The sequence below is a fragment of the Protopterus annectens genome, chromosome 1.part1 (assembly GCF_019279795.1).
Source record: "Protopterus annectens isolate FY-2018-M chromosome 1.part1, PAN1.0, whole genome shotgun sequence".
Classification (NCBI taxonomy): Eukaryota; Metazoa; Chordata; order Ceratodontiformes; family Protopteridae; genus Protopterus; species Protopterus annectens.
The window spans coordinates 566,476,381-566,500,613 of NC_056726.1; the positions used below are offsets into that span (position 1 = coordinate 566,476,381).

General features: G+C 42.2%; 1 protein-coding gene across 2 annotated transcripts in view; it reads right to left on the reverse strand.

Moving 5' to 3' along the window:
- FAM210B (family with sequence similarity 210 member B) overlaps positions 1–24,233 on the reverse strand; it is a 259,164-nt gene that overhangs the window by 44,544 nt on the left and 190,387 nt on the right. For both annotated transcript variants that reach the window (XM_044076802.1, XR_006365505.1), the window contains exon 3: positions 10,650–10,849. In XM_044076802.1, coding sequence (XP_043932737.1) covers positions 10,650–10,849 — 200 coding nt within the window. The remainder of the gene's footprint in view (positions 1–10,649; positions 10,850–24,233) is intronic.

Here is a 24,233-nt window from a genome sequence, read left to right on the forward strand (position 1 = left end):
CTCCAGCAGGTCCTATTTATATCACAGGCAAGGTTCAAGTCTTCAGAATGGGTAACTCTGGTGCTTTGTTTTGCAGATATGCAGGATGTTCATTAGGGTGTGACAATGCCTTGTATGCTAGACAGAGATCTCCCCTTAACAGCCTGTGGGAGACAGAATACAGAAATAGGGCTTTGAGGTGGTCTGAAAATTACATATTACTTACGACCTCTATTCTTTTAGTGAGGAAACTCTGTGGAAGTTGGATGTACCTGGTTAGGTACAAATCACAGGGAGCATTTGTATCCAATGATAGGTCTGATGAATGTTGAATACAGTGAAACAATGACCTTCTTGGACATAGACACTATACCTTTGTTTATAAGCTGCACAATATAGAGTGATTTCCTCACTACTGTAGACAAATGATGGCCAAAGGCTAGATTACTGTCCATGTGTGTGTCCAAAGTCCTTGATAACTAGGTTGACTCTTTAGAGGTGTGTAGTCAATATGATAGCTACTAGGGATCTCTTCACAAAGGACTGGGATTTAGTTCAAATCCATGGCTCTGTCACAAGTTAAACTTGTCTGTGTCAACCCCTCCTGGAGAACATTAGGGTTGGTCAGGGATTCTATGACTGCTCTTAATTTGCAAACATCTACAGATTTGCACAACCAGAGAACACCGATACCGCCTTGACGTTAGATAATTAAATGCCATAAATGAGTGGTCCTAGGACCAATCTCCGAGGAACTCCACTGGTGACTGGCCTCCTTATAGAAGACACCCCAATTCTAACTTCCTAGGTCCTGTCTGTGAGCCAGCTGGCTATCCACCAAGTGACATAAGAGTTTATATTTATGTGAGTGGGCTATTGTGTCAAATATCTTGGCCAGGTCAAGGTAGGCAGAGTGAACTATTGTGCCCTCTTCTATTGCTTTGGTAACCTCTTCAAAGAAGTCTATCAGGTTGAGTAGGCATGACCTACCCTTGATGAAACTAAATTGGACTGGGTCCAGAGTCTGGGTGTTTCTTATGTCATTACTGATCATTTCCTTGATGATTCTTTCCATGGCTTTGCATATGAAACTAGCAACACTTATGGGTTTGTAGTTTCTAGGGTCTGTAAGTGGTCCTCCTTTGTAAAGAGAGATGACTGTTGCTGCTCTTTAGTAAGGCATGAAGTCTGTTTTGAGGCTACGGTTAAACAGCGATTCCATATGGCCTGATAGGTCTTGTTACTTGTTACTTATAAAGCATCCTGGGATATTGTCTGGGCCCATCAGTGCACTGTTCTTGTTCTTCAAGAGTGCATTTCATACTATTTCCCGAGGTATGAGGAAGAGGAGTAAAGTTACAGCTGAATTTGTCTTCCTGCAGGTTTGCTACATTTTCTGGCTCAGTAAATGTGGCTCCATTAACAATGAGATATGCACACAACTGGACATTGCCTTTGAGGTTGTTGGCATAGCTAAAGAATGCCTAGTGGTTGTCCTTGGCTTGCGAGGCCAAATGTACCTCAAATTTGGCTTTGGTAGACTATCTTCAGAATAGATTAAGTTTGATGGGTGCTACACGCCCTAAATTTTGGCATGATTTTATTCCTTCTGTTATACAGCCTAATGATGTTGGGATTCCACCAGGGCAGCTAATTTTTTGAGAGAGTTCTATGCTTCTTCCTGGTGGGTATAACTGCTAACATGCTTGTATATGGTTTCAGTGAACAGTTTAGCATAGGCTGCAGTGTTTTCAGAGTTTATGAGAGCTTGTAATTTTGACAGGTTACCACTTAATACTCAAGACGTTAGCCTTAGAGTAGTTCCTGAACATTCCAGGGTTAGCTGGGGCTCCACATTTTACTTTTACTTAATTTCGTTTTGTGATCCGAACTTAACAGACAAGAGAAAACAATACACTGGGGGGTATGCAGCACTTTTCAATATTAGTGAGGACCAGATCCAGTATGTTTGTGTCCCTGGTCAGCGTACTAACAAACTGGTCCAGACAATTTGTTTACAAAATCCAGGAATCTCTGTGCCTGCACGTTTGGTGTTGTATACGATTCCCAGTTAATACTAGGTTAATAAAAGTTGCCCACGAATATGGTATTTGGTTGGATGGAGAGTGTTTACAATAAGCTTAAATACATATTATGGGTTTTCTGGGTCACAGTAGGGGGTCTACAGCTTGTAGGTAAGTGGTATGGGGATTTTGCCTATGGAGATTTATACATGGAAAAGCTCAAAAGCATCATCCTGTTTGACCAGCCTAGAAGTACATTTATTTTTTGATGTAAATCCAGACACCTTGACCATTAGTCCATATCTTTGTAGAAGCTGGTCTAAATGTGTGAAAGGCATTATAGCCTTGCACTGCCACTGTGGTCTCCCCCGGCTTTAAACCACGTCTCAGTGACTCCACAGTCAAGTCATTCTCTAGAGTGACATAACCTTGTAGGGAGTGGAGTTTCTTGTTTAGATTCCTAGCACTGAGCAGTAGTTTTAGCACTGAACTTTTAAATAGTATGCTATAAATTGCTACATTTTTTTTGCGTATTCTGTTTTTGGACCTATAGCTTGCAAGAAAGTGGTATGGGATTTTGTCTATGGTGATTTGAATGAGGAGAAACTCAAAAGCATCGTCCTGTTTGACCAGCCTAGTGGTATAGTTACTCTATAAATCGAGATACTTCTACCTTTAGTCTCAGTCTTTGTAGTAGCTAGTCTAAATGTGTGGAAGGCATATCTTTCACAGAATGTGTGAAGAACGCAGCTTTAAACCACATCTCATTGACTACGTAAACATCAGCAATCTGAACAATGAGGAGAGCTTGTAGGGGATGGAGATTCTTCTTTAGACTCCTAGCATGAGAAGCAACACCTTTAGATTTTCTTGGTTTTGATCTACTATGTCTGAAGTACTTTCAGTTTGGCATTGACTAAAAAAAGCACTATGAGAATAGTTAACATTTGAAAGCCTAAAGGAGAGAGGTATAAACCATCCCTGGCAAAGCAGCAAGGTCTGTTGATCATCTCCTTCCATGCTAACAAATACTGCACACCTTAGATGACATCATAAACTAAGCAAATTATTAAAGTAAGTCATCTTCTGTTCATCTTGTGGCATCATCCTTGTAGAAGGTAAAATGCTGCTCAGTGCTACACTCATACCAGCCTGTGACATATTCCAAGAGCTCCATGATGTCTCTCTTCATATAGTCTAGGCAGGTACATCTCAGGTCACTTACACCCACATGGACTATGACTGAGTCATACTGGTACTTGTGTGGTCCAATGACCTGAGTGCATGCTTAATGTTCATAGGTTGGTACTAGGCTATCGGCCCTAGGGCCTATACAAGCCTAGCCATAACAATTCCCTGGATATTTCTTCCCACAATATTTACTTCTCTGGACCCCTGTCTAGCAGGGCGACTGACATGATCCCCGGGGTGAATTTCCTATCTCCCATCCAGTCATCAATTGGCAGATCCTGGACCCTGATAAGCAACTGACTGCGACTTTCTCATTACTCAGCCTGGTAAGAGGGACATCAGTATGTCTCAAGATAGAAAACCACAAATTTTACAAGGGACAGACTAGAAAATGTCCAGATTTTTGCCTCATATTTTTAGTCTCAGGGTAAATAATGTCCCTTTGCTCCTTCTCTCACCACAGGCAAAACAGTATGTTTACCTACAGATGATCAACCACCCAACACAGAATACTCACCTCATGGAGAATTGAGTTCACTGAACCAACCCTTGGTGCTTACTCACCTGTGGAATGCTCTCTCAAACATCAGAGATCTTATACTACCTGTCAACAAAATGGTACTAATTACTCAGCTCCCTTCTAATGCAATAATTTCCTGCATTACTAAGCCCCCTTCTATTCTAAAATTTCTATCTATATTGTAAAATCCCAGTGAAATCACACCCATCAACTACACAATCTTGCTTTTGTATCAGCACCATTACTAAGTCCACTCTTTATCCAGCCAAATGAAGTAAATGTCATAAAATTATCACACTTTCTGACCTGTTTACATGTCTCAAGTGAGTAACTGGGTGTGTATAACTTGCAAATGTCTCATCTGTTGTCCATGTCCTAAAATTTCAATGAGATTTTTTGTATATACTTTAAAATGTTAATTTTTTTTCTAGGCATGTGTGACTTTAGCATTCTCTATATACTATAAAGTGTACCAATCATGGTGATCAACTATTAAACTATAGGTAGCTCAGAATTTCGCAATATGTCTTTAGTGCTAATTGTCTATGAAAAATATGCAAGGTGTAGCTTTTCTCCCTAAGCCTCCGCTGAAATGGGGCTTTGCCCAATTGGATGTTCCTGATACTTATATATATATATATATTATATATATACACACACACACACACACACACACACACACACACACACACACAGTTTCTCTCTCTCCCTCTTTATATTTATGTACATGTATTATGACACCAAATGACTGACATTATGCAAGTCGTCACGCTACTAAGCATGCAATGAGCAATGCTGGCACATGCAAAAACCTTTTAAACAAAATTAAAAAGAAAAACAGTTTTTTGAAGGAAGCAGTCCACCTGCACCCACCACATCCCCTGCTAATTATATATTCTAACTTAAAGATTGCACAATTCTTGGGGGAAAGTGCAAATTCCCCAAACCCAAGAATATGGAAGGTTTGTTGCACAATATTTTTGACATCTGTTTAGTCGACACAATTTGGTTAACTAAACAGATGGTCAACACTCGATGAAAGTAGCAGCTCAGATGATTCATATGTTGGTACTAGGAATTTGCCCTTTCCCCGAGAATTCTGCGATCTTAGAATTAGAATATATAACTTTTTAATTTTAAGATTTTTGCATGCACCAAGACTGATGCTCTGTACACGCTTAGTAGCATGTAGACGTGCATAATGTCGATCATTTGATGTTGCCATTATTAGTGCCATTTAATAAAGAAACCATTATTATGAGATTTATATATACATACATATACACACACACAAATATCATACATACATATACACACACACAAATATCATACATACATATACACACACACAAATATCATACATACACACACACACACACACACACACACACACACACACACACACACACACACACAAATATACATACATACACTACACACACCCCCTATTCTGATGGGGATAGTATGCCACAGTGAACTGCAGCACTGCAATATAACAAAATCCCTATGGACATAATGGGAGCATTTGTTTATTACTGTAATTCTCTGGCAGCTGTATTAACAGCTGTGAAAGGACAACTCATATATGTCTCTTTCTACAAAGACCAGAATATACCTTTCCTGTGTTGTCATTACATTAAAAGTAAAAATCATTATGGAATTCTCCATACAAAACACAATTTTGTCACTTCAAATATACGTCCACCTGATGGAGCAGGGCATGGGAGTGACGCGTTCTGGCTCACCACATCAGTGACACCTAACAGAAGTTTTGGTCCTGTGGAGCATAAAACTTATGAGCACATGCTGCCAGTGTGGATATACACATAGCAGAATCTGCATGGAAAGGCATGGAACCTGTAGCAGGCTGAACAGAGCTGGGACAGTTGACATGAGACTGGGAAGTGCTACGCTACGGGAAAGACAGTCTGCCTTACAAGATCAGCAAGCTTGTCCATTCCTTATCTCTCTCTCTCCACTGGGGAACAAATGGGATAAATGGACTATCTTTACATGAATAAAATAAAAACAAACTCAGCAACGTAAATAAAAAAAAAATGGTTTAATAAAACAACAAAGCTTTCAGGTTCAACGACCCTTCATCAGTAACAATTAACAACATCCTTAAATATACTGCTGAAATGAAGCTTGCCAATCAATTCACCACAAATCCAGCCAAAAAATACTCCAAATGAAGGAAACAACGCTGTATAAACGCTAGAAGGTTAAGATTTATTTAAGCCACAAACCAATGTAGCTTTTCGTCGGCGCTTCTACACCAACTTCTTCAGAAGTTTAAAATATCGCACCACTGACGGGGCGAGCTTTAATATACCTTAAAATAAAACAACATGTGATCAACACGCCCTCCTGCATTCAAGTCTAGAAAAACAGATGACCTTAGGTTCAATTCAGTATATTTTAATATACCTTTTTTCATCTGTAGTTTACCAGGAAAGACACCGATGCATACAATAAAACCCCAACGGTCATTACCAAAAGTTGCAACATTAAAGCGGCTGACATTCAAAGATACCATTAGTTAAAATACTAAATTATTAAATTAGATTATGAGTTCCACTTGAAAGTAAACTCATAACATATTATAAACAAACTAATTCACAATTACATAAAATAAACTCAAAAAATTATATCTAATATCTAGCTCAAACTCACATATATAAAAAATATATCCATATGTACACACACATAATTACTTACGGACATAAATGAATAAAAATTATTAAATAAAACTTATATATGTACATTTTGATAATCATCATAATAAGGGTTCCCATCATGTTCTACCTATCCAAACTTCTCAATTTTAATACACTATTAATGGACAGCATGCTATTTAAACCTGGGAAATGATAGGCTTCTAATTGTAACTGCCACATCAATTCCTTAAGTTCCAACATCAAGGATTCAGCCCCCCCCCCATTGTTCGGAATTAACTGGTCTATGACCATGAAAATAAATTCATGGGCAAGATTCTCCTTGATATGCTTCACCAAAGCATTATCCATTTTCTCTTTCTTGATGGCATATAAATTTTCATATAGGTGCTCTTGTAACCTCCGGTCCGTTTTGCCTACATAAAATACAGGACACAGTGAACATTTGGCCAGACAAACCACATGACCACTTGAACAATTAAATCTCCCCTTGATGTTATATTTATATTTGTCTTCTTGTTGTTGGAGTCGTTCAACATCCTTAAATATACTTTAAAAATAACACAGCCAATAAAAAACAACCATTAAGATAATTAGAAGCTTACACTCCAAGAGCAAGAGTGTTCAACGCGAGCACATCTGCCCATATTTTAAAGTAGGTTTTACTGATACTGTTTGGTTTAAGTCCAGGTGTAGAATAAGCCTGCAACTGGAGAATCCAGTCATACTCTTATTTCAAGTTTATTATTAATGTCCCCAACTCTATCTACTACTCTAAATGTAAAAGTACGGTTACTGCCATTCTCATTCGCAGGTTTAGGCAATAATTTGTACAGATATTCCTTTTGACATCTGAGCTATGTTCAATGATTCTTTTAACTGTCTTGTGGATTTCCCTACATAGAAACTTGTACATACATTACAGGTTGTTAAGTACACTGCATTTAGAGTACAAGTTGCAAAACAATTAAAATATACTTAATTTTGAATATTAAGGTGAATAAAAGTAGTATCCCCGTTAATATAATTACAGCAACAACAATTATAACATGGAGCAGTAGCAATCTTATTAGAAAGTTTTCTTTCAGAGATTGTACAAATATCCTTGTAACATAATTTCTGTTTTAAACTCTGGCAGTTACGATAGGAAAAACTTGGATTAATGCCAATAATAGGTTGCAATTTGGGTAAAGATCTCAAAATACACTAATTCCCAGTTAGAGTTTTCTTTATATCATTGGTATTTCTATTAAAAGTAGTTACATATCATAACATGTCATTCGTCTTGGGTGGGATTTGCCTATTTTTGGGTAATTCAACACAAACCATCCCAAAGAAGGGACTAGCTTGACAATGTCTCAACCTTAAAGCTTCTTCCATCTCTCTATTCAAGATTGTTTCCTCATATCCTCTATTGAGAAGTTCCACCATCATATAATAGGGAAACATCTAGAAAATGAATATTAGAACTGCTCATAGAAAACTTTAAAAAATCAGTACTCTTATTTAAATATTCAATAAAAGAGCATAATTTGTCATCCATTCCACTCCACACAAAATATATATCACCCACAAATCGCTTAAAACAAATAACTTTCGATGAATATTGCACAGGTCCATTATATATATAAATTCATTCTCCCACGTATCAAAAAACAAGTTAGCATAGGTGTTGACAATGGGGGTACCCATTGCAACACCCAAAATTTGGTGATAAATGTTATCAAAAATAAAGTAATCATTATTTAGATAGAACTAGCTCTAACAGTTCACATAGTCTCCACATATCTCCCAGGGAGATATGTGGAAACTGTATGTGAACTGTTAGAGCTAGTTCTAAATAATAAATTTTGTTATCAAAAATGTAATTATCACCACATTTTGGGTGTTGCAATGGGTACCATATGCATTTACCATATTTATATATTAACTCCTTAATGGAGTCGATCCCTTATGTATTTGGTATTACTGTAAAAAGTGACTGTATATTTAACACCACCATTTGGAAACTTCTTATTTCACATTTATGAAACCACTCATATGGTTGTGTTAGAAAGTCACTAGTGTTTTTGATATAGCTCTTTACAAATCGTAAATACTTAGAACCATTTGTAAATACATGGATACTGGTTCTGTTAACCATCCTCTACCTGAGACAATAGGTCTCAATGGAGGGTTGGTAAGGGATTTTTGGATTTTAAGCAGTCCATATAGTATAGGTATTTCAGGGGAAATAACAGTAAAATAATTAAATAGCTATACATTAATGTCATTCATTGCTTGCAAATCAAATATCGCTATATTAATGGTACTAATGCACTTACTTACATCAACATTTGTTACATCCTTAAAAACACCATCAGCTAAAAAAGCATACATAGCAGTCAAATAATGCTCTGGCATTACAGAATGTGAATTTGCAACGAAGTGAAGATGAATACAACTTTTTGCACCTTTTTACTGTCTTGGAAAGGAAAGTGAAAAAATATGAAACATTAAAATGGCAACAGTACAGCTTTATGGCTTACTTAGAATTAGGAGATTGCAAATAGTGCCAAGGGACATGAAGAGCACCAACCAGATGACAGTAAAGGATGTTTATTCAGCCAAAGTAGACATTCCACAAACCAAACCACATTAATAATGCCGACATAAACTATCAGTAAAGTGGCCAGGAGGATATATATGCACACTTTATGTTATCAGTCCGCATCTGATGAAGTTTGTTATGAATGAAAACATATTGTATTTGTGAAGTGTTAATGTGGTTTGTGGAACGTCTGCTTTGGCTGAATAAACGTCCTTTACTGTCATCTGGCTGGTGTTCTTCATGTCCCTTGGCACTTTTTGCAATTTCTCAGTGTTTATGTGCCTTGGTGGAACTTTTTCTGGGTTTACTTAGAATTGGGTATTGTTAAAATAAAATATAATGAAGTACAGCTACCGTCCAAAGGTCCCAATTGGGTATTGTTCCTCAAGGTCTGAGAGTTTTAAAAATGCCATCCTTCGCTAAGACATATCCTGCCTTCTTGCAAAGATGGCAGGAAATGAACTTGCAACTTGGACTGGACTGTATGTCTTTAATGAATGAGTTTTTCTCTAAAGTTGAAGCTGATTTGCAAAATGAGATAAACAATCCAGAGAATGAAATATCGACATCTACATTTTTCTCTAAACCTGTCTCTGACTATGACAAGTTACTGGACAAGCTGTCTAAACTTGACAAGTCTCTGGAGAAAATAAAAAGACAAAAAACTGATACAGAGTAATGATTACAGCAAAGGCCAGATATTTTCTTGGCCAAAGGTGATGGAAACTGTTTCAGCTGATATTGGGAAGACAACTTCCACGGTTAATAAATCTCCTAAATCCTTGGATGTACTTGATGATGTTACTTATCCTTTAAATCAAGAACAGTATTGCAATACCCGAATGGTTTTATGTGGTTTACAAAAGGCTGAAGGAGCTGTTGAATTAATCAATGAAAGTCCTGCATCTACATTATCTAACATCCATTGGCTATAAATAATACCAGAAGTGGACAGTACCCAGTTTGGCTGAAACTTCCGGAGGAGGTTGTTGTGAAGAAACACAAAAAATTGAGAGGTCGTTCTACCCAACAAAAGAGAGGAAGAAGCAGAAGCAGCTCCAATGTGCCAAACAAACATCACAAGTAGGTGATTCAACTAAAGACTGTACTATTAAATTATTGCAGATGATTCTGACCTCAGCCGAAATCTCTTTGCTACATAAAGGGCTCAAATTTATTCTCTCTGCACTTGAAAGTTTGAGTAATACTCTGACTTAAAATTATTTACTCGCAATTTGGATTTAAAACGGACATTTAAGAAAACTGTAAATGTTAAATGCGGCACTTGTAAAAGGTCTAGTTCTTTTGTAACTGTGAGCCATCCTATAGTTACCACTTTTCATGATGTTTGCGAGGTCCAGATACGCAAGTTGTATGACAGTGGATGCTTTATGAAATTTTATAACTTATCACAAGCTGAGCGTGAATCTTTGAAAAGACTGGAAAGGAGCAATGACATTATCATTAAAGAAGTAGACAAGGGTGGTGCCGTAGTTTTGATGAATAAAGACAAATATTTGACTGCTGTGTATGCTTTTTTAGCAGATGATGGTGTTTTTAAGGCAGTTAAAACACAACCGCAAAGAATAAGGATATCATAAATAAGCTATGCAGAAAAGCACTCAAACTCACGTTCCCTATTACTGTACTTTATACTACTGACTTACCTTGAAACAGCCATGTAAAAGATTCCTAATGATATAAGTGAAATGCCAACATGAAAAGAGACTCCTACAGCTCCATATTCTTTGAAAACTCGTTTTAACTGCTGAGTTTTGTTCGACTTCCCTTCACCACTTCTGCTAGGACCTTCAGATTCTCTGTTAGTAATTATGTGATCATCTGTCTGCTTTACAGTGCTGCTGTCCTGTAAGAAAGACAACACACAAGAACTGAAAATGTTTACTATTCCTACAGCAATTCATACAGCATACACAATTATCAACATAATTAAGATGCATTTACAAACCAGCCAGCAACACTTGAATGAAACCACAGTTCTATTGGTACAGGTGTACTTCCAGTGACCAGAGTTAATTTTTCAGCCACAATTGCAAAATATTAGCAATATCCATATTCTCTAGTAAAAAGATGTGTACAGTCATATTAAAGTCAATTCTTGTAAACAGTGATATAGGTTATGGCCAATGAGACCATTGCCTCATAACTCCTAGGTCTTGACTTTGGTTATTGGCTGCAGTGCCTTCTCTGTGAAAGTGTGCATTTCCCCCTGCAGTGCCTTCTCTGTGAAAGTGTGCATTTCACCCTGGTGTCAAAAGCAACATTTTGCAAGGTACTCTGGTTTCCTCCGACATCCCAAAGACATACTGTGGCTGAATAGGTAATCCTTCAAAAGGTACAGTTGTGTACACTTACCATAAATGTAGATCTTGGAGTGTATTCACTGTTGCAGTCATCACATTTATCCCTGCCAGGGTAGTCCTCAGTCGGCCCAAATACCAGAGGCTTAGTATTTCTGCTTTGGTTGCCATCACTCCAGGACTGACGTCAGGTCGTCAGTGGTATAAAACAAGGCAGCTGACGCCATTACATCAGTTTTTCTTCCCTGTCAGGAGACCCCAAGAGGGAGCTAGGTTTATGGTGGAAGAACACCAACAGTAGAAAGTAAACACCAAAAATTCCTTGTAAGGACAGAAAGAAACAAGAGAGACAAGGGGTATGGAGGGAGGGAAAAGTACAGTTGTGTACATTTACCATAAATGTAGAAGTTCGGGTGTATTCACTGTTGCAACCAAACACCCTAATACTGGGCGACTTCAACTACCCTGCCATTAACTGGGAAAACTACTCGTGTACCAACACCTTTGCCCAACGGTTCTTGGAATTTATAAATTCCAAAGACCCTGGATCAACTAATCCACTATCCCACCACGGGCTCCAATATCCTAGACCTGGTCATTACCAACATGGGAAATCGATGCTCCACACCTATGGTCACCCCCTCGTTGGTCAGGTCAGACCATAAGCTAATCAACTTTAACATCCACATCCTACCCCCACCCCCCAGTAAGGAAACCTCCATAAAAAACTTCTCCAAAGCCAACTTCATTGTAGTCAAGTTCATGACACCCATGCAGACAGGAACTGAAAGTACAACTGCTGAGTCCTACACTAAGGCATTGTACGAGCACATCCACTTATGTATGAAATGTGCCATCCCAAATAGAGCTAAGATGCTCTCCTCCAAAGAAATGAAGCCAATCTGGTGGTCCCGTGTCATAAACAAACTTTACAACAAAAGGAAGAAACTGTTGCACAAAAGAGGAAAATCCCAGGATGCAAAAAACTTCCTTACCAGCCTCACTAAGAAGCTGAGATCCCTCAAAATCCTCCAAAGCTAGTTACGAAAATAAAATTGACAAAGATTCCAAAGATAACCACAAGTCATTCTATAACTATGTCAAGAATCTAAATGGCAATGCTCAGATCTGCTCTGAGCTACAACAGAATGGCATTCAATATACTGATCCCAAGGATATTGCCAATATCCTGGCAGATCGATTCACCCCCCTCTCGGCCCCTAAATGGTCCATCTCAATACCAGAAGATCACCAAATTCTGGTAATAACATCCATACAGCTAAATAATGCACTCTCCAAAGCTAAGAATACAGCATCCATGGGACCAGATGACATCCCGGGCTGTGTACTACATGAACTACAAAATGAACTGGCACCTCACCTAAGTGTCATGTTTAATCATAGCCTCACTTCAGGCTTCATGCCCACTGAGTGGCGCACAGCTACAGTTATCCCACTCCACAAGGGGGGATCCACCCTGGATCCCAGGAACTACCGCCCCATCAGTCTGATGAGCCTGATCTCAAGGCCATGGAACGTATTATCATGGACTTATAAACAAACACATTGGCAACCTTCAAACACTGAACCCCACCCAGTTTGGGTTTGTGAAGGGCCGATCTTGTCTCCTGAACCTGATTGACTTCTTTGAATCAGTCTCCAGAGCCGTGGATGAGGGTAAGGCGGTCCACATAGCCTATATGGACCTCGCCAAGGCCTTTGACACCAACCCCCACTCTGGAATCATAGATAAACTTACTAAGCTGGGCATTAATACCTACGTCACCCGATGGGTTGCCAACTGGCTTACTGACAAGACCCACACTGTAAAAGTAGCCAACTCCAAATCCAGCTCCAGACAAGTGGAGTACCTCATGGTTCAGTCCTGGGACCACTCTTGTTTGGCATCTACTTCTCTGAAGTACAGGCCAATACCAAGGGACTCTGGCTAACAAAGTTTGCAGATGACTGCAAACTGGGAGCCATTATTGAATCTCCAAATTATGTGGATACTCTACAAAAGGGCCTTACAGAAACAGATGCTTGGTGCCAGAGCCATGGGCTCAAGCTCAATGCCAGGAAATGTATAGTTATTCCCTTTGGGAAAAAACATGTACCCGTGAATTACCACATAGGTGGCAGTACACTAAACACCGAAAGTGTGATAAGAGACTTAGGGACACAGGTGGACAGTGGTCTCACCTTCGATAACCACATCACAACAGTCAGGAAATCCTTCTATGTGGCACACCTCATAACAAAGGGCTTTTCATCCAGAAAAAAGGAGGTCATTGTCCCACTGTACCCATCACTCATTAAACCCATTATAGAATACAACGCCTCATTTGGCATGTACCTCTCAAGACATCTGCAACAACTGGAAAGGCTGCAGAAATACCTCACTAAAAGAATCACAGGACTAAAGCAGATGCCCTATGCTGACCACCTTAAAAAACTCCAGCTATATTGTCGCATATTGTCTACTCAGAGGAGATCTCTGCTTAACATACAAGGCCATGTCAAACCCAGAGCTGTTGGACATGCTACACTTAAAGAAATCCCAATCCCACAGAGCCACACACTCCAGGGATCTAAACCTTGACATCACAATTAACAAAACATGCTGGAGGATAGGTTCCTGACCCAGAGACTGCCCAGACTCTGGAATAGACTGCCAATACATGTCAAGCAGAGCGCCTCTTTGGCCCTCTTCAAAAGAAACCTTGACGATTGGATGGGAGAAAGGAAAGTCACCCAGGGATCACGACAGTCACCCTGCTAGACAAGAATCCAGAAGTAAATAGTGTGGGAAGAAATAGCCAGGGAATTGTTATGGCTAGGCTTGTATAGGCCCTAGGGCCAATAGCCTAGTACTAACCTATGAACCTATGTTGCAGTCATCACACTTGGGTTATCTGCCTGCAGGTAGCCCTCAGTCGGCCCGAATACCAGAGTCTTGGGATTTCTGCGTTGGATGCTGTCGCCTCTTCCATGATGTCAGGGGTATAAAACATGCAGCCGACACCATTACATCAGTTTTTCTTGCCCCAAATGTCAGGAGCCCCCAAAATAGGAAGCTATTATATGGTCTGAAACACCCCCAGTAAAAAGTAAATACCACTGTCATTAAAAATGGCCATAAAGAGGAAAGGTAGAAAGGAGCGAGAAAACCAGAGGGCTGGAGGGAGGGAAACCAGGACTGCAACAGTGAATATACTCGAACATCTACATTTATGGTAAGTGTACAAACTGTACTATGTTCTTCGTGTTTCACTGTTGCAGTCATCACACTTGGGTTGATTCCCAAAGCTGAGGAAGGGTGGAGGCAGTCAAGAAGTGTTAGGGCTGGCTAGCAGGCCTTGTAAGACTGCTGTAGCAAATCCAGATCTGGGTTTAGAAAAAACAGGTAAGTGGTAATGCTTGGTGAAGGTGTGTACAGAACTCCAGGTTGCAGCTTCCAGGATGTCCCTGATAGGGACTCCCCTGAGAAATGCCGTAGAGGTGGAAGTAGCCCTAGCGGAATGTGTTCTGATCCCCTGTGGTGTAGGTTTTCCATGCTGCTTGTAGCAGAAATGGATGTGGTGTGCTATCCATTTGGAAATGGTTTGCTTTGAAATGGTCTTACCCTCTGGCCCTGTAACAGAGCTGACAAGCAGCTGGTCAGATTTTCTGAAAGGTTTAGTCCTGTCAAGTTAAAACCGGAGCTGTATGTGCACATCCAGGGAGTGCAGGATCCTTTCCCCTTTATTCTGAGGCTTAGGGAAGAAGTTTGGCAAATGGATAGATTGGTTTAGAGCCACACTGGATAACACCTTAGGCATAAAGGATGGGTTAATTCCTGAGGGAAACCCTGCCAGCATGGAAAATAATGAAGGGTTCCACAACCATTAGTGCCTGTAACTCAGACACTCTTCTTGCTGAAGTGATGGCTAGAAGCAAGGCTGTTTTCTAAAAGAGGAATTTTAACTCTGCTGAAGCAGCAGGTTCAAAAGGGGGAAGCGTGAGCATTTCCAGTACAAAGTTAAGGTCCCAGGCAGGGGTGGGAGCTCTCCTAGGGGGCCTTAAATTGTTAGCCCCTCTCAGGAACTGTCTGAAGAGAGAGTGAGAAAAGAGAGGTGGCTCAGTATTATAATGAGCTCAGATGGCAGAGACATGAATCTTAACGGAGGAGAATAATAGGCCTCTGTGGAACAGCTCTGCTAGGTAATCAAGGATTTGAGGTAAAGAGGGCACAGCTGTGTCCTTTCCTTGAGACTGATTCCAAGAACAATATCGTTTCCACTTTTCAGCATAGGATTTCCTATATTAGGCCTTCTGGCCTCAAGGATGACGTCCAGCACCTGTTTGCTGAGGGTTGCTGGTGGTGTTATTCAGGGGATAAAGCCAGGCTGCAAGGTTTACGGTTTGAAGGTCTGGATGCAAAATCTGTCCCTCCTGCTGAGACAGCAGGGAAGGTGTGAGATGCAGGTGCCAGGGTGGCACTGCTGTCAGACTGTGTAGGAGTGGGTAGCAGTGTTGGTGGGGCCAGTCTGGGGCAATAAGGATCGCCCTTGGCCTGTCCCGTTTGATCTTGAGTAGTACGTTTGAGATGAGGGGCAGAGGGGGAAAGGCATAAATTGAGAGGTTTTCCCATGTGAAAGATGGGGCATCCACCTTCCAGGCCCTGCTGTGAGGGTTCCTGGTGCAGAATTTGCTCAATTGACAGTTCTTGGGGGAGGCAAAGAGGTCCACCTCCAGTGTCCCCCACCTCTGGATTAGAAGTTTGAATGAGTTGGGCTCCAATTTCTACTCGTGTGGGGCTAATAGATTTCTGCTTAAGTAGTCTGCCAATAAATTTTGTTTGCCTGGCAGGAATTGAGCTTGTAGATGCACTTGGTTGCGCAAGGCTGTGCTCCACAGGGCCATGGCTAACCTGCAAAGTGGGTAAGAATGGGTTCCTCCCTGCTTGTTTATGTACCACATAACTGTGGCGTTGTCTGTCTTTATCAGGAGCTGTCCTGGCATGATTAGGTATTTGAAAGCTGTTAGAGCATTCTGTACAGCTAGCACCTCTTTCTGATTGATATGCAGGAGAATTTGTCCTGGGCTCCATTTGCCTTGAATGCATTTGCCTGCCATGTGAGCCCCCCATGAATAGTCTGATGTGTCTGTTTTATGAGGCCATGAACCGCAAGTCTTACAGTATTTTCCTTGCAGATATCTGGGTTTTGGTGGCCATTAGTTTGAAGTAGTTTGTCAAATAGACCTGCTTGTTCAAGCTTGCTCCCAGGAATACAATTTTTTGACTGGGCACCAGTTGTGATCTCTTTTCGTTGACGGTGTACCCAGGTGAAGTTAGGAGTCTTTTTACAAATGCCAGCTACTGAAGTAGCAATTCCTGACTGTCCGCCTGAATCAGGCAATTGTCCAAGTATGGGTAAATTTGAATATTTCTGCCTGCAGTATGCAATGGCTGAAGCCGGGCACTTTGTGAATACTCTGGGGGCAGTAGATAAGCCAAAAGGAAGTGCAGAGAACGGACAGTGCACAGAGCCTGCCCTGAAATGCAGATATTTCCTAAAAGACTCCCTTATGGGGATGTGCAGATAAGCTTCATTTAAGTCTAGGATGACTAACCAGGAATCCTTGGCTAGCACTGGGAGAAGCTGCTGCAGTGTAAGCATTATGAATTTTGGGACTACCACAAAGGTGTTGAGAATTGATAGATCCAGGATACGGTGCCAACAGCCCTCTTTTCTGGGAACCAGGAACAGTCTGGAGTAGAAACCCTGTCCCCTTTGTTCTACTGGAACAGGTTGGTTGAATAGCCATGATATTGAGAAGAGAGAGTACTTGCTTTTGAGCCTCTGCCCACTGGTTTGGAGGAAGGTTTGGCAACCCGCTTGGGGTTGGCAGTGAATAGAAGTAGAATCTGTATCTCTGGGATACAATGGTTTAGAGCCCATTGGTCCCGAGTAATGGACTTCCAGTTTTTATAGGTTCATAGGTTGGTACTAGGCTATCGGCCCTAGGGCCTATACAAGCCTAGCCATAACAATTCCCTGGCTATTTCTTCCCACAGTATTTACTTTCCTGGACCCCTGTCTAGCAGGGCTACTGATGTGATCCCCGGGGTGAATTTCCCATCTCCCATCCAATCATCAAGGTTCCTTTTGAAGAGGGCCAAAGAGGTGCTCTGCTCGACATGTATGGGCAGTCTATTCCAGAGTCTGGGGAGTCTCTGTGTCAGGAACCTATCCCTCCAGGATGTTTTGTTCATTGTGATGACAAGGTTTAGATCCCTGGAGCGTGTCTCTCTGAGGGATTGGGATTTCTTTAAGTGTAGCATGTCCAACAGCTCTGGGTTTGACATGGCCTTGTATGTTAAGCAGAGATCACCTCTGAGTAGACAATATGCGACAGAGTATAGGTGGAGTTTTTTTTAGACGGTCAGCATAGGGCATCTGCTTTAGGCCTGTGATTCTTTTAGTGAAGTATTTCTGCGTTCTTTCCAGTTGTTGCAGATGTCTTGAGAGGTACACACCAAATGGGGAATTGTATTCTATAATGGGTCTAATGAGGGATGAGTATAGTGGGACAATGACCTCCCTTTTTTTCTGGATGAAAAGCCCTTTGTGATGAGGTGTGCCACATAGAATTTCCTGACTGTTGTGACAATGTGGTTATCGAAGGTGAGACCACTGTCCACCTGTGTCCCTAAGTCTCTCATCACACTTTCGGTGTTTAGTGTACTGCCACCTATGTGGTAATTCATGGGTATATGTTTTTTCCCAAAGTTTTTCGTATGAAGGGCAAGTTTTCCTCCTAGGGGCACAAGTAATTGGGCATGGCTGGGCAGGATAACTGATAAGTCATTGTTAACTTTTTCCATAAGGGGGTGGCTTACCACTCCTTGTTTTTGAGGGGGGAGCACCCCATTGTTTAGATCTCTGCATACCCTGAGACTGTAGTCTGGGTGGTCCGTTTCCTCGACTGAGAAGGCCTGGGAGGGGCTGGAAAGGACCAGTTTTTAGAAGACCAATGCCTACTGCATCTAGGTGGCTGCACCTGTAAGAAAGCTTTTGACAGTTTGCATAGATTTAGCTTTTTCCTCCGTCTTTTTAAGAACAACTTCTGCCTTGGTGTCAAACGGTCCTTATTTAAAGGAGCATCTAGTAATTTTGCTTTGACATGATCTGGCAAGATTTGTTCCTTCAGTCAAGCATGCCTTCTCAGTACAGACCCAGTGACTGCAGCCCTGCAAGATGCTTCTAAGGCATCAAAACCACACTGCAAAGTATGTTTATTAACTTGGTTTGCAGAATGCATGAACTCTTGTAAATCTTTATTTTCTGCACAGTCTGGAAGTAGCACCATGTTTTGTTTAATTTGTTCCATAATATGTTGCTGGTACTTCAACATGTAAAACTGGCAATTAAAAGCTCTGATGGCAAGAGTTGCAGAGGTATGTACCTTCTTACCCCATCTGTCTAAAGCTCTTGAATCCCTGTCTGAAGGGGTAGGATTTTTGACTGTAGTAGCCTTAATGCCTTTAGGTCCCAGGGAAATGGTCTCTAGATCCGCAGTAGGATTCTTAAAGAGAAATTTGTGAAAATCAGGTACTCTGTAGTACCGGTCAGGTTTTCTAGGGGCCAGTGGTAAAGTGTCAGGAGTAAGACTGGATTCCACGAAGAGATCATCTACAATATCCAGGACAGGGGGTATAGCTAGAGGCCTGTGCTGAGGCAACTCTAAAAATTCTGAGTCTCTTTTTGGACCAAGGATATTCCTGGCATTCCCAGTGGAAATGCTCTCTTTAAAAGTATGCAAGGTTTCACCAAAAGAAAAATCCTCTGGAGGGGATGCAGAGGGAATGGATTCCTCTGCATCCAAATCCTCATAGCTTGATAAGGGTATGTCCTGGTAATCAGAAGGGTCAGAGTCATCGGACTCCGGGCCTGTAGAATCAGCCGGGAACTCAATTCTTTGTCTTTTAGTAGGGGAAGGCTGCCTTCCCCTAATTAGAGTAATAAGGTTTTCAGCCATTCTAAGCATTTGTTTTTGTGGCATGGGAGCTTGAGCATGCGCTTTGGTCATCAGTTTTCTAGGCGTAGTGCGAACTCTGGGCCTGAGAAACTCAGCAGTTTTAGCTAAAACTGAAGTTGTCGGTTTAATACGAACATCGGTAAGTCAGAATACACCCTCAGAAGCCAGTGCCTGCACAGTGGCTCCGGACTCATCCAAGATAGAGGCATCTGCAGGTTCCATAGTCAAAGAAGCATCTCGCAGCATACCAGACTCTGGGTGGGTCTCAGAGGCCTGTGAATCTGTAGAAGTGGGCATCAGGGGCTGCAAAGGCACCTCACTGAGTACTGGCGGACTGGCAACTAGCTTAATGGAAGCGTCGTCGGCAGTTTTGGACCTATGCGGTCTGTCTCTGTCTTTATCTTTACGTTTTTTCGGAAGATCGGTAGTCAGATGGCTTATAGAAGCCATTTTGGAATAAGGAGAATGAGAGCAAAAGAATTTAGTGACAAAGATGGCTCAACGATGAATAGTTCGGGCATTAAACAAGGAACAAAACCGACAGCGAGGGATGTTATGGTCTGGGCCTAAACAGGTGATACAATAGGAATGACCATGTCTGTGAGGTATTTGCTTTAACAGGCAAGATAACTGTTAACTTTTTCTGACATCGGTTAGAGCAAGAAAAAGGATCCCCAACAGGGTATTTAGCTTTAGAAGACTTCAGGTTTAAACTCAAAAAAATGAAAATTTTAGGAAGCGACCGACTGTCACTTGTGAACTGCTTCTGCTTCGGGCTCCTCCATGGCAAGAAAGACTGATGTAATGGTGTCGGCTGCATGTTTTATACCCCTGATGACCGGATGTCATGGATAAGGCAACACCATCCGATTCAGAAATCCCAAGACTCTGACATTCAGACCGACTGATAGCTACCTACAGGCAGATAACCCAAGTGTGATGACTGCAACAGTGAAACACAAAGAATATCCAGGACTGCAACAGTGAATACACTCAAACATCTACATTTATGGTAAGTGCACACAACTGTACTATGTTCTTCGTGTTTCAATGTTGCAGTCATCACATTTGGGTTGATTTCCAAAGTTGAAGAAAAGAGTGGAGGCAGTCAAGAAGACTGGGGGTTGGCTGCGATGCCCTGCAAGACTGTGGTGGCAAAGCCTGCCCTGGATTTAGAGAAGCTAGGCAAGTAGTAATGCTTGGTGAAGGTATGAACAGATGTTGCAGCCTCCAGGATGTCCCTGGTGGGACCCCTCTGAGGAAAGCTGCAGAGATGGAGGTTGCTCTGGTAGAATGTGTCCTGACCCCCTTGGCAGAAGGTTTCCCATTGCTGCTTGTAGCAAAAATGGATGCAGTGTGCTAACCATTTGGAAAATGTTTGTTTGGATATGGCCTTGCCCTCTGTTCCTGCAGCAAAGCTGACAGTCTTTCTAAATGATTTAGTCCTGTCTAGGTAGAATCTGAGCTGTCTGTGCACATCTAGAGAGTGCAGAACCCTTTCCCCCTTGTTTTGTGGGTTAGGGAAAAAAGTGGGCAAATGAACTGATTGGTTGAGAGCCACACTGGACACCACTTTTGGCGTGAAGGATGGGTTAGTCCTGAGGAAGACCCTGTCAACATGGAATATGATGAAGGGCTCTACAGCCATTAGTGCTTTTAGCTTGGCCACTCTTCTAGCTGAAGTGATGGCCAGAAGCAAGGCTTTCTTCCAAGAGAGAAACTAACTCTGCTGAATCTGCTGGTTCAAAGGGGGGCAGGGTGAGCTTTTCCAACACAAGGTTTAGGTCCCAAGCTGGGGTAGGTGCTCTTCTCGGTGGTCTCAAGTTGTTACCCTCTCTTAGGAACTGTTTGATGACAGGGTGACAGAAAAGAGGTAGCTCGGCGCTGAAATAAGCAGAGATGGCAGAGGCATAAATTTTAATAGAAGAGAAGGCTAGACCCCTGTGTAGTAGGTCAGCCAGGTAATCCAGGATGAGAGGTAGGGAGGGCTGTGCCATTCCGGCTCCCTTAGCCTAGATCCAGGTGCAAAACCTTTTCCACTTGTCAGCATAAGACCTTTTAGTGGTAGGGCGTTTGGCCTCACGTAGAACATCTAGAACTTGTTTGCTTAGATTGGCAGCTTGTGCAGTGGTCAGAGAATAAGCCAGGCTGCCAGATTGAGGGTCTGCAATTGGGGATGCATGAATTCTCCATTCCTCTGGGTGAGGAGTGTTGGGATCTGAGGGAGATGCCATGGTGGCAGGGGTGACAAGCTATGCAGCAGTGGGTACCAGTGCTGGCATGGCCAGTCTGGAGCAACCAGGACTGACTTTTTTCCCTCCCTTATTTTGAACAGTACCCTTGTAATGAGAGGTAGAGGGGGAAATGCAAGACCGAGAGGTTGACCCACTGGAAAGATAAAGCATCCACTTTCCGGGCCTTGCTGTGAGGTTCCCTGGTGCAGAATTTACTGAGATGATGGTTGGAGTGGGAAGCAAAGAGGTCTACCTTCGGGGTGCCCCATTTCTGGGTTACAAGGGTGAAGGTTCTTTGGTCTAGCTGCCACTCATGTGGGTCCAGGAGATTTCTGCTAAAGTTGTCTGCCAGAGAGTTTAGAGAGCCTGGCAGGAATTGTGCTAACAGGTGTAGTTGCATGGCTGAGGCCATGTGCCAAAGGGTCATAGCGAGCCTGCACAAAGGGTATGAGCAAGTCCCTCCCCGCTTGTTGATATACCACATCATGGTGGTGTTGTCTGTTTTGATCGGTAGAGGCCCTGCGGAGAGTAGGGGTCTGAAAGATGTCACAGCGTGCTGGACAAATAACATCTCTTTTTGGTTGATGTGCAGATGTATTTGATTTGGGCTTCATTGGCCCTGAATGCACCTGCCGTCCAGGTGTGCACCCCAGGCATAGTCTGATGCATCTGTGATGAGGGTCTGGGTGGCGTGGAGTTGTGAGAAGGGTAGTCACCTGTTGTGGTAGCATGCTGCTGCTGCCCACCAAAGAAAATCTTTCCTTAAACAAGGTATCATAGATATAAGAGTTTCCAGGTCTTGGGAGTATTGACACCAAAGGCTTTTTAGGTACCACTGCAGTTTCCACATATCCAGTCTGGCATATGGAATGAGTAGAACGCAAGAAGCCATGAACTCCATAGGCTGCAGGATTTTCCTTGTGGATAACTGGGGTCTGGTGGCTAGTTGAGAGAAGTAGGCTGTCAGGTACGTTTGTTTTTCTGGGTAAGGAATGCCCATCTGGGATGCTGTGTCCAGGCTTGCTCCCAGGAATACAATTTTTTGGGTGGGTACTAGTTTCGATTTCTTTTCGTTGATGGTATACCCTACGGAGGTCAGTAGGTCCTTTACAAAAGTCAGGTGCTTTAGCAGCTTTTCCTGACTTTCTGCCTGAATCAGGCAGTTGTCTAAGTATGGGTAAATTTGAAAATTTCATTTGTCTGCAAAAAGCAAAGGCAGCAGCCAGACATTTTGTGAAAACTCTGGGAGCAGTGGATAAGCAGAAGGGAAGCACAGAGAAATGAAAGTGCAGTGATCCTGCCCTGAAACGTAGATATTTCCTGCATGATTCCCTGACTGGGATGTGTAGTTAGGCCTCTTATAGGTCTAGAGTGGCTAACCAAGCATCCTTGGAAAGCAACGGCAGAAGGTGCTGGAGGGTGAGCATTTTGAATTTTGGTATCACCAGAAAGGTGTTTAGAATGGATAGATCGAGGATGGGGCGCCAGGTGCTCTCTTTTCTGGGTATCAGGCAGAGTCTGGAGTAGAAACCTTGGCCTATCTGTTCTGCAGGAACATGCTCTACTGCCCTCATAGAGAGCAGGGAAAGGACTTGCATTTTGGCCTCTGCCCACTGGTTTGCGAGAAGATCTGGGAACCCTTTTGAGGTTGGTAGAGTGTGGAAATAAAATATGTATCCCTGGGACACTATGTTGAGGATCCAACAATCGTTGGTAATGGTGGCCCAGGTGCTTGGGTGGAAGGAGAGTTTTCCTCCTAGTGGCAAGAGCAGGTGGGCAGAGGGAGGGGGTGGAAGTGTAAAGTCATTGTGAGTTCTTACCATGAGGGGGTGGCTTAGCACTCCCTGGTTTTGAACAGAAGGAACTCCATTGCTTACATCTCTGCATTCCCTAGTGTTGTTGTCTGGGGGGCCTGCTTCCCCAGGGTCTGGGCTGGGCTGACCTGGAGGGGGCAGGAAAGGACCAGTGTTTGGAGGGGCAATGCCTACTGAACCTCAGTGGCTGGACCTGCTAGAAGTCTTTAACTGTCTGCATATATTTAGCTTTTTCTTCCATCTTTTTTTAAGACCTCCTCTGACTTGGTGCCAAATAATTTGTCTTTGTGCCAGGGTGCGTCCAGTAATTTGGATTTGACATGGTCTGGCAAGGGCTGTTCATTATGCCAAGCATGTCTTCTAAGGGCAGAACCAGTGACTGCTGCCCTGTAAGAGGCTTCTAGGGTGTCACAACCACATTATAAGGTGTGCTTAATTACCTGACTTGCAGATTGCATTAACTCTTGTAACTCTCTGCACAAGCAGGAAAAGAAGATATTTTTTGTTTGAGGAATTCCATGGTATGTTGTTGATATTTCAGCATATGGAACTGACAATTTAGTGCTCTGACATCAAAAGTAGCAGAGGTGCATACTTTTTTACCTCATTTGTCTAATGCTTAGGAATCCCTATCTGAGGGGGTGGGATTCTTAGCAGAAGCTGCTTTATTTCCTTTAGGTACTTGAGAGATAACCTCGGAGTCAGCAGTAGGATTTTTGAAAAGAAATTTGTGAGAATCAGGGACTCTATAGTACCTGTCACGTTTCCTGGGAGTAGAAGGGAGGGTGTCAGGAATCAGACTGGATTCCATAAAAACATCATCCACAACACCCAGGACAGGAACATCATCCACAACA